Genomic DNA, 12,157 nt, shown 5'->3' with positions numbered 1-12,157 from the left:
ATTGTTTTGCAGGGAGGGTTCCAACTTGGCCTATGAACAGGCTTCCTTCCCCTGAGGTTTGCCGGGTTGCCTCGGTGCCCCCCATGGGGCCCCTCCACACAAGCCCGTCCTTTGTTGGGTCCTGACTGCTCTGCAGTGTGAACATGGCCCTGGCAGAGCTCTCGCAGGGCTACTCTTCTCTGGTCCAGGGTCCAGGCCGCTGGCTCACGGGTTCTCATCACCTGGCAGGCCTGGCTGGATCTAGACTCGGGTTGGCTCTGGATAGGATAAACCTCCCCTTTACCCCCTGGGCTTTGGTCAGTGCTCAGAAGGATAGTTTTTTTTAAAAATGAGAGCCACAGGGCTGCTTGACACAAAGCAGGTTAATGGGAAGGAGTGATGGGTTCTGTGACATTTATTGACCCTTGAGATGTGCCAGTGCTGTGACCTGCTTCTCATGTTTTATTTAGTCCCTTCAGGAACCCATGAGGTGGGCGTTATTCCCATCTTATAGATGAGGAAACGGAGGCCCAAGAGAGTGCCTGATCCAAGGGCACTGGGTGGCAGAGTTGGGACTCCAGCCCTGTCTCCTGGTGCCCGCTCTGGAACGCACAGTCACACCCACAGGCTTGGGGTTCCTGCTTGCAGGTCCCTGCTATGCCCCGTGGAGTCCTAGGGCATCGTCCCCTGTGGCCATGGACGTGGGCATCTGGCTGAGAGAAGGAGAGGCCAGCCCTGTCCCCAGGGAGCCAGGACATGCTCTTCCTGTGTCCCCAGGTGGGTGGGGCTCTGCAGCATCAAAAATGGTCAAGAGGAGGAGACTTTAAGGCACCCTTCTATGTGCAGAAACTTAGGAGCCTTACTGCAGCCTTCCTTTTAGTGTGAGTTCTTCTGTCTTCTGCCGGACTTAAAAGGCATCATCTGTACATACCGTACGGCCTCAGATGCCCCTTTGTCACAGACACCAGCAGCGCTTATCTCTGGCTAGTGGGATGGAGGGGCTTTTGTTGTCATTTTCCTGGGTGGATTTTTGTGCTCCCTAAACTATCTGTTTGGATAATGTATTATTTTTATAATTGGAGAAAAAATAAACAGCATATTTTAAAGCAAAAAATAAGTGCATTTATGTGACTACACAGTATTTTTCACTGCAGAGCTGGTGTTCACTATAATTACATTTCTTTTGTATTCAGTCCTTTCCATTTTTCCCGAAGTTTCTGTCTTTAATGTTCTTGCACTTTTTGCCTTTGTTTCATAATGACATTTTTCCTTAACCTCTTCTACCCGTCAGGGATCAGGTGTTCTGTTGAACCCCTTTTCTCTATGGAGTTTCTTTGCAGTGCCCTCCATGGTGCTGCTCCAGTCTGGACTCCTTCTCTCTGCACCTATTGTCAGCCTCAGACTTCCTGACACTGCTTTCCCTGGTTGGATCCACTGTTGCCTATATCCCGTTCTCCTTTTTTTCTCGGTATATTTACTCCCTAGTTTTACTTGAATATATCCTAAGAAATAATGTGCGGGAAGTAAACTTCCTTTCACTCTGGAAATTTATTGTCCTCATCTTCAGCTTAGTAAACAGTTGCTTTACTCTTGACTCTAGATTATCAGTTTTCTACTTTCTAGGGATATAGCTGCAAAATCTGATGCATTTTGATTCTTATTCCTTTGCAGATGGTCTGTGTTTCCTCCTCCATTTTAGAAGCTTTTAAGATCTTTTCTCTTTAGCCTTGGTGTTCTGAACTTTGCAATGGTGGGTCTAGATGTGTGTGCTGCCAGAGGTGCTTCCAAAGGCAGAGGCACAGGGAGAAATACCCTGGCTTCCCTCTTCCTCTGCCCTCCAGTCTCTTGCCAGTGCCCCCACTGGCCAGCTCCCCCTGGGAGCAGCAGACCTGAGAGCCTGGGAAACATTACCTGGAGGAGTCACATCTAGGAATACAGAGCAGGGCAGGGGAAGGGCAAGGGCAAGGGATAAATCTGAAGGCAGACAAGCCCAGGACCAGGGCAATTAAGACGACAAAATGTCATACAGAATACAATCTCACTTTGCTTTTTATGGCTTTAAAGGTTATAAAAGTAAAACATACTAGTTGTACAAATTCAAACAATATGTAGGTCTCCATTAAAAAGTGAAAGTCCTCATGCACAGCCCACCCATGATACTCCCTGCCCCAGAGAATAACACTGTGGGTTTCAGTAGAGATCCTATCTGTGCATTTACAAGCTTTATAGACACAGGCACATGTGATATGTACATAACACATTCTCACTGTTTCTTTTACGTCCCCTTTGCTCAATTCTGTCAGGCTGATTAAGTTCTCATGTTTCCTTTGTCTTCTTTAAGTAGATTAGAAATTATACAGCTATATTACAGTTTTGACTCAAATAGTTCAATGAAATATTCTATATAAAAATATATATGTATATATAAAATATGATGTGTCTCCATTACTCAGCCTAAGATGTAACAGTATTGCTGAAGTATCCAGAAAGCCCCCTAAATTATAACCCCCTCCCACCCAACAACAACCACTAATCTGAATGTTGCTTTTCTTAAAACTATATTTTAAACTATATGTTATTTTTAAATACTATACTGGTAACTAATTGTGGTGGGTTTTTTAAACTTATATGAAAGGTGACATATCATAAGTATTCTTATACAACTTGCAATTTTTACTCAATATTATGACTTTTTGTTAGATTCAAACATATTGCTATGAAACTACAAAATATTATCAAGAAATTTTTTTTTAATTCATAAATGGAGAGAGATACCTTCTCTTCTGACATCTTAAGAAAGATGTCATTTCTCCCCAAATTAATCTATAGATTCAATGTAATCCCAATCAAATTTCCAGCAGGCTTCACTGTAGACATTGACAAGCTGATTCCAAAATTCATATGGAAATGCAAAGGATCTAGAATAGCTAAAACAACTTTGAAAAAGAAGAACAAGTTTGGATAATTTACAGTACTTGATTTCAAGACTTATGAAGCCACGGTAATGAAGACAGTGTGGCATTAAAATACACAAATAGATCAACAGAACAGAATGGGTCCAACAATTGACCCACATATATATGGACAACTGATTTTCAACAAAGGTACAAAGGTGGTTCAGTAGAGAAAGAATAGTCCTTTCAACAAATGGTACCAGAACAATTGAATACTCATATGCAAAAGCTAGAACTTCAATCCATACCTTGCACCATACACAGAAATTAATTCCAAACAGATGATAGATCTAAATTCAAGGCCTTTAAACTACAAAATTTCTAGAAGAAAACACAGGAGAAAATGTTCTTAAAATTTTAAGAAAATCTTAAAAGCTAAGAAATTTTTCTTAGATATAATACTATGATTCAAAAAGAACAAACTGATAAATTGGACTACATCAAAATTAAAAACTGCTCTTCAAAGACATAGCTAAGAGAGTGGAGAGACAGTCACCAGATTGGACCTGAAAAAGGACTTTCATACACAATATATAGAGAGAACTCTCACTACTCCAAAATAAGGCAAACAACCCCCCAGAATGGTCAAAATATCTGAAAAGACACTTAACCATGATGAAACTTATAATTTGATAAGCCTTGACCTATGTATACACTCATAAACACAGTTTTTACCAAAACTGGTGGCAAAAAAAAAGCACATATCTTGAGGGAGATGTACATTAAAACCACAATAAGATACATAACTCCTATTAGAGTGGCTAAAATTGAGAAATATCCACAAAGGCAAGGATGTGGAACAAGTGGGACAATCATGCCACTCCTAGGTATTTACCCAAGAGAAATTAAAAACATATGCCCATATACAGCTTGTACATAAATGTTCATAGCGGCTTATCTGTAATAGCCAAAACTGGAAACAATGCTAATGCTCATCAATAGGTCAGTGTCCATAAGCAAATAGTAGAATATCCCTATAATGGAACACTACTCAGCAATAAAAAGGAATGGACTATTGACACATATAACAACACAAAGGAACCAGTATGCGGAGTCAAAGAAGCCAGACATTTATATGAAATCCTATAAAATGGAAGCTAATCTATAGTGATAACAAGGAAGCAGATAAGTGATTTCCTGTGCAACAGGAATCTTGATTGTGTTTATGGGTAAATAGATACGTCAACACATCAAATTATACACTTTAAATATGAGTAGTTTATCGAATGTCAATTATACGTCAAGAAGGCTATGTAAAAATATGACTTTCAAAGACTCAACTTATGTCTAAGATCTGCTTGAGAAGTTACAATGTCTCCTTACTAAAAATTAGTTTACTTTTGTTCTTCCAAACAATTTTATTAAATTTGTAACTTCCTCCTTAATCTGTATTACTTTGTACATATTATATATGCAATTGGTATGAGGTACATACTTATTGGCTCACTTTGGAAATCCTGGAGGTTCCATAAAAATACCTGGCTTTGCTCTAAGAAATATGCACTGCAATAGATGACTCCTCCCATAGCAGGGAAAAGCCTGGACAGTTCATTCTAACATTAAATTGGCAATTATGTACATGTGCCCATTTAATTTACCCAACCAAGGCTGTCAGTATCCTCGTGAGGGCCACAATCAACAAGGATACAGAGACCATACCCCACCCCAGTTAAAGTCACCATTCTATTGCCTGGCAAAAAATGATGCCCCTCAGAAGGAGCATATACCATTTGGATTACACTTTATGAGTGTAAACTTTGTATAAACTTTGAACCTAAAAGGCTGAAGTAAACTTGGCCTTACCTCACATTGTAGATCATCTTAATATGAATCATCTGAAACTGAACAATCGTATCTGGTCCTAAGTGAAAAGCTAATGCAAGATAGGCCATAGTGAGCTTCCCTGGTGGCGCAGTGGTTGAGAGTCCACCTGCCGATGCAGGGGACACGGGTTCGTGCCCTGGTCCAAGAAGATCCCACATGCCGCGGAGCGGCTGGGCCCGTGAGCCATGGCCGCTGAGCCTGCGCATCCGGAGCCTGTGCTCCGCAACGGGAGGAGCCACAACAGTGAGAGGCCCGCGTACCGGAAAAAAAAAAAAAAAAAAAGATAGTCTGTAGTGTTAAAATTAAAAAATTAAATCAATAACTAGGCACTAACAGTTTATACTTTGGGAATGGTGGTCTTTGGGCTGCTGTGGGTAAAGCTCCCATGACCAGCACCCTCGAAGCCTTGCTCTGTGGGCCAGGGGTCACTATTTTACTGGTCCTGTGCTATCACCACCACAGGTAAAAATCAGCCTTCCCATTTCACTTAGCATTGATTAGATGATGGAACAAATACAAGGATCTACTTAAAGAGTTTTGTAACTCCTCTGTTCCCAGTCAGTAAGACAAAGGGTAAATTATGGCAAGAAATCCTTGGAAAATACTGTTCCTTTGGGCTGAGGCTCCTAGCCATTTGCTATATGACTATGCAACCACCTGGGAAAGGAAGAGATTGATTGTACGAGTGTTCCCAAAGGCTGTGCTGTTTGTTTTTAAAGAGAGAATTTATACAAGCTCAACAAGGGAAGGCATGAAGTGGGCTGCAAAACTCATCAGTCAATTCCCCCTCTCTCTCTCAGAAATTAGGCATGCTTCATACTTGGAAAGTCCATATTAGTGACTAGAGAACCATATTTATGGCCCATGGTGCCCCAAATGGGCAAATCTATAGTTGAATAACATCATGAGCAATTATCATGGTGATAAATAAGGCTGTCAGTTCACTTCTCACCTTGAGGGCATGTCCACAGCGCTGTACTGCACCTTCTTCTCCAGGTCCTTCTTCCTACCCCTCCTGACCAAGGGGAACTCCACTCCTGGGAATTCTGAAAAGGGGAGGGGAATACCTCACCAGGAGTCACCATCTGCTTATAAGTTAATAGTACCATAAAAAAATAGAAAGAACTTCGCTGAATAACATCATCTTGGCCAATGTATGGCTCGTGATGTTCTCAATCTTTGTGCTCATTGCCTTATAAGAAAAATAAGTGAATTATTAAGGCCTGGCAAAGAGAGGAGCATCTCTCATAATCTGGTCAGAATTCCCTAAAACAATAGCCATACATTTTTGCTAGTTAAAGAAAACAAACATATGAAATAGCAAAATTTTCAAACTACAGCAAAATTCTTCAGTTGTTTACTGACTTTTTCCTCTCCTTGATATAGTTTTATTACCTTATGAAAGATTTTCTCATTTTTCTCCAGAAGGGACATCTTTATAAAGAGTAAAGGGGGAAGGGAACAAAATCAGAGGAGGAACAAATCACAAACGGATGGACTTAAAAACTTCTCCTCACCTTTAGTCTGCCTGAAGATTCTTTTACTGTAAAAGCCTCAAGCACCCGAGTCATTATTACCTGTAAGTCTACACTTGCACCTTATCACCCATGTCTTCTGAGGGCTTACACTCACATTCCCTAAATCATCCAAAAACAAAACAGATTTAGAAACAGTTCTAACTCCGAAGAATCTTATCATCCTTTTCCACATTACAATTAATTTTACCCTCTTCTTTCCATCTCCTCTCCTTCCCATCTCCTTCCATCTCCTTGAAAAGTGTCAGCTCTCAATTATACTGTTGACTTTTCACTCAGGACACTATTTACTGAACCATCTGGCTGTGAGGCTACACTGCCACATATCAGTAGCGTTCTGGGGATTTCGAGGTTCAGTAGGCTGAACAATGTGTCGTTTCACGTGACCAGAGACCACCACTCTGCAGCACAATAATGCTCATTCCTGAGACACAGAGTACAAGGGGCAGGAGGTGTTTTGAGAGCCTACAGCAAGATAACTGAGCGAAAGACTAATTTGTATTTATTCCCCTTATATGTTCCCTTTCATCTCATTTCAGACAAGGAGGCAGGGCTTTAATATCTCCTTCCCTCAGTGATTTTTAAAAGTGGAAAACAGAAGTCACTTTCAATTAGAGGCTCTTCTGTCTTTTGCAAGCATCTAAGTTACCTGCAGAGAGGATGCCAGGAGTCCCAGGGGATGAGCAGATGGGTGCCTTTAAGAGCAAAAAGGAAAAGGGACAAACCCAGGGCCTGGAAAGGAGACATAGGTTGGTGGATCCCAAGGTATGGAGAGATTCACATTCAACTCCTAACCCTTGCAGAATGGAAAGGCCAGACCCCAGGTACAGATGCCCCATGTCTTACCAACTACCCCCATGCCAAGCACAGCACAGCCATGGGGTCCAAGGGACCATACAGGCTGCAACAAAGGGCCCCTTAGCAGCAACTGGTCATGGTAGACCATGACCAGTGTCCATAGGGGCCAGGATCCCAGGTCACTTGCACAACACTGAGTGGTACAGGAGCTTCCAGCTGGATTTAAGCTAATTTAAAGAAAATTCAGAAATGTCACATGTTTTGCACATCCCAGTTGGCACACTAAGATTCATGTGGAGACCTCACCTGGGGGTTGAGTGATGCATATCTGCGGCTGACATTGATTACAGGTTCTGGAATTTAAGCTAATTCATCCTGAACCCATGGTCGTGACTGTATTGTAGAATGGTGTGTAAAAAGATGAGTGTAAACTCTTGGAAAACACACCTGATTAGCAAATACCAAGGATCTGCGATAAGTTTCGGTTTGAAAGAGTAATTCATAATGCTTTAAAATCCCTGGCCCTCTTTTAAAAGTAACAAAATACAAATCACTTCTTCAGTTACTATTATCTTGACTTGGTGGAAGTAAATTCAAAGCAAGACAATATCAACTAGCAAAAAATAAATAAAAGGATTGTTTTCAATATTGTACAATTTGTATAAATTATAAACAAATAAATCCGGGGCAGTTACAAGGTGGTCAGAGAAGGAAGTGAGCACAATGACAGCTTTGTTGGTTTGTTAAGATTCAAGTTCTCTAATTCTTAGGAAAATGTCTAGAAAGATTTTAAGGTCTCTAAGTTAATTTGTCTTTTTAAAAATTAAAATCCTTCCCAGAGAAGGAAAGGCAAAGAGTAGCCTATACACATGCCATTATGTTGGGACAGCAGTTTCAGGGAAAACCATTGTGTGTGTGATGGACACGACAGTTACAGAAACTGCAAGGTTTTCCAGTGATGTTTCCAATAATGAGACTCCCCCCCACCCAGAGGAGAGACATCTGAATCTTGGTTAGGAAACATTACCAAGGAACTGTGGCTATTGCAGTACCGGAAGTGCTCAGCAGGCCTCCCTCCAGCCCTCTGTGGCTTCATCGCCTACTACCTTCCGTTTTGCTCACCCCACTCCAGGCACACTGACCTCCCCGATGTTCCCTCCTCCCACGGCCTTTACCTGCATTCCCTCTGCCTGGAATGCCCTTCCCAGACAACAGTGTGGCCTATTCCTGTGCCCCCTTCAGCCCTTTATTCAAACAGCACCTTCTCAGCAAGGTCTTCTCTGCCTAAAATTGCCACCTCGGCCCCAGCATTGCCTTCTACACTTAATCACCATCTGATCTATTACATATTTTACTTACTTCGTTTGTTGTCTGTCTCCACTAGATAATCTCCATTAGGAAAAGTATGGAGTCCTGTTCAAGGCTGTGTCCTCAGCCCCTAAAAGTATCTGACACACAGTAGGTGTTTAATAAATTCTCACTGAAAGAACCAATGAGCAAGTGAATGTTTACAGAATAAATGCCAAGTGGCCCAGGCTTGGGGCACTTCTGCTTTCACAACAAACAATGCTGCAGTGGCTATGGCCGAGCATCTGAGTATAGGCTTGTGGAGCCCAATTTGCAAACAAACAAAACAAGCAAAAAACAAAAACAAAAAAACCAGAAGGCTGTGAACAGGTGTCTTCAATTGCACTGTGGTCAGAGGGCTGCAGCAGGTCCAGGTCCAGGTCCAGGCAGCTTGGACCTTAGCACAGCTCTGTCCTACATGGAAGCAGAAGGGCAGATGGAATTTTGCAGGGCATGCTCTCCCGGAGAGTGATTTGATGAGCTCAGTCTGCTCTGTGTTTCTCCCAAGCAGGGAATATGGCAAAGGAGGAAAAGGAGGGTTATTGGTTGCTCCTCTTCACACATATTATTACTCGTTTGGTGCTCTTCTCAAAACAAAGAAATTCCATGAGAACAAAAGAGCTGGGAAAATTCTTATTTGGGCATAGGGAACCTATGCCATACTTTTATACATGTGACCTGATGTAAAGCTCAAAAAACAAAATAGTATAAAATGCAATGCCTGTTCACGTGAAGCTTACGCTCTGGATGGGGATACAAGACAAATGTGTAAGAAACAAATTGGCGACATTTTTCTAATAAAGGGTCCCTGAGAGCCAAGGAGGGCAAATACGTTTTTCCTGGAGGCCGGGTAGCATTCAAGTTGGAAAGCAGAATTTCTTTGCAGTCTTATGTTTTATTTTTTTAAATCAAATTTTATAATCTTTATAGGTGTAAAATCTGCATTATAAAATTGTTTTAATTACTTACCAGTAAACTTACTTAGCTTTTGTTTCTCACAACTTCAAGACAAACTGGTACTCCACCAAGATGTGCCAAGGAGCCCTGTGACTTTGGACTCTCTTTGGCACTATGAGCCCCGGGGGTATCACCCTAAATGGTAAATGTGGAATTTGGACATCACGAAAAACATCATCTTATACCAAAATATATGACAGAGGTAATAACTGTTATGGCTGTTAAGAAAAGGCCAAAATATTTGGAAAGACTACAGTGAGTCTTATTCAGTAATACTATACAGACTATTCAAACTGCTGCCAAAGATATAAACTGCAAGACACAGCCATTTTTTTTGCCTTAGTTACACTATTTTTTTTTAAATGAGGAAACAAGACATTTCAAAAACATTTTAATATAAACAGAAAGTAAATATGCAGTAATGCCAGAAATAAACTATCTTCAACTCCAGGCTCTTTTCAAAAGATACAAGATACACAGATAAATCACATTCATTCCTTACAAATGTTAAAAAGCAAACAATTTAAATTCATAACGAACAATGAATATTTTTCAGTAGCTGAAATTTTACTCATTCCATAATTTTACAAGTGAAAAAAGAGCTAATCATGTTCCTTAATATTGTCATTTATGTATTATTCAAAAGTACAAACACCCTGAAGATAGAGTCCCATTCTTATCATATGTATTATAAAAACACTGAGACATTTATCAGGTATAATTAATATAATGAAAACTATATGTTAGGATATGTTTCACAAACACAAGTCCAACATTTCTCTCTGGTTCGGAAAATATGAGAGGTAGTTTCAAATAAAGTAAATGTCTATTATGTCACTACATTTCCATTAAAATGTTGGCAATTTATAACAAATTACTAGAAATAAAACTTGAGTTTAAGAACTCAATTGAATATGGGGATATATGTATAGCTGATTAACTTTGTTATAAAACAGAAACTAACACACCATTGTAAAGCCAGTATACTCCAATAAAGATATTAAAAAAAAGAACTAAATTGAAAAATGATAATAACTTCAACTAATAAATATTTTTCTAAGTCCTAATCACACAAATCAGAAAAGATAGTTGATTACAAAAAATGGCTTCAGTAAAATAAAAACATGCTATCAATATTATAAATCAAATTTTCTATATCATAATGTGTTTCTAAGTTGGGGGAAAGAGAAAATATGAATGTACATGTTTGTAAATTGGGCCTTTCATTTATAGTACCAAATATATAAAATTAATATATACTACTATTAATATATACTATTCTCCTAGCTTTGTGCTGCCCAAATTGAGAATTGCAGGGTCAAATAAATTAAAAGTGAGGGGGAAGTGAGAATGCCATTCACCCATGATCAACCTACTTCATGTAATTGAGAAATTTCAGATAACCAAGAATGGTCCCCAGAAGCCTTCCTGATTAAAATGGAAGTCTGATTCAAGTAGGAAACAAAGGACAAAGAGAAGAGAGATGCTCTTCAGAAACTGATACAAGTAAAAGTGTTTTGTTTCCTGGTGCTTTTCAAAGCAATGACAATAAACAGAATTTTTCAAATAAGTTGCCTTGTGTTGATAATTTAACAGTAATATACTGACAATCAATGTGTCATCCTGGGAACCAAATAACAGTACAAGACAAATGGAGAAGTGCTCACTGAAATAAATATTATTTTATCACTCTTCCTTACACAAAAATCATATGAGTGGACTAGGGTATTCACATGCCTTGAAGTTCTGCCGCTTATGTTCATTCTTATTCAGCTTTAAAAAAGATTATAGACCTTATACCTATTTGGCTGCTGTAAGATTATGTTTTCATGCAATGATTCTCCATGAATGGTCCTACAAGGAAATTTTAAGAAGTTTAAAAAGACATTCAAAATACATAAATAATTTAAGTTTCTAGGTTTTCCAATCATTTTGTTTTTAAGAAAAAGAGATTTAAGTATAAAGGAACTGGCATAAACTTGAACCAACCAAAATAAAGATCAAAGATTTATAATTCACACAAAGCAAATTTAGTTCAGCAAGTACATCTTTTCAAATTTAGGATTCCAGGCAGAGATTTGTAGAAAGGACTAATAAGAAAAAATATAATTTTATTGCCTTTTCAAAACTGTATGAGCTTATCAAAACAATGATTTTTAGCATTTCTGAATGTATAAAATTGAGTCCAAATGTTTGAAGTTACCAATGATTTGCTCTTCCCTTTTGTGAAAAAAAAATACAGCTTCTTTTTGCCATGGACTTGTTGCAGCTCTAGGAGAAAAGGTCACTCTGGAGATGGTTGAAAGTTTCAATAATTATGCTAAAGCAAAAAATTCAGCATATCACTTCTGAGTTACTCCTAAAGTTTGTCGCATATTTTCATAAACCACATAACTGATGCCTACAGCAGGAAGCACCTTCATAAAGTTTGGGGTGATGCCTCTGTAAAGTCCTGGTATTCCTTCTTTAGAAATTATTCGTCGAAAGAGCCCAACCATGTTCAGCTGTGCGGCTCCTCCTACCATGGCTAGAAAATTAAAAAAGAAACCAGGCTAATTTAATATTCATGCATGTTTTATTATGACTATGCAATTATGATTCAGAATGATTTTCTAGAATGAACAGAATAAAAGGATAAAATTTATTCCAAGGGGCCCAAGAAATAATTCTCCCTGTATGGCACCTAACAGTGAATGCCCTGATTATAACAAATATGAGTAATTACTCTGTGTTAGATATTGAGTTAATTACTTTATATACCAA

General features: G+C 39.2%; 1 protein-coding gene across 1 annotated transcript in view; it reads right to left on the bottom strand.

The window, feature by feature from the left end:
* Positions 1-9,738: 9,738 nt before the first annotated feature.
* The window catches only part of SLC25A24 (solute carrier family 25 member 24), a 58,507-nt gene continuing 56,088 nt past the window's right edge, over positions 9,739-12,157 (bottom strand). Inside the window, exon 10 of the mRNA XM_029230728.1 lies at positions 9,739-11,921. Within this exon, the coding sequence (XP_029086561.1) occupies positions 11,737-11,921 (185 nt within the window). The 3' untranslated portion in view covers positions 9,739-11,736. The remainder of the gene's footprint in view (positions 11,922-12,157) is intronic.

Source organism: Monodon monoceros, unplaced genomic scaffold (genome assembly GCF_005190385.1).
Source record: "Monodon monoceros isolate NGI ecotype Baffin Bay Population unplaced genomic scaffold, NGI_Narwhal_1 Super_Scaffold_18, whole genome shotgun sequence".
Lineage (NCBI taxonomy): Eukaryota > Metazoa > Chordata > Mammalia > Artiodactyla > Monodontidae > Monodon > Monodon monoceros.
The sequence above is the reverse complement of the archived record's forward strand: the minus strand, read 5'-3'. Positions and strand labels throughout refer to the sequence as shown.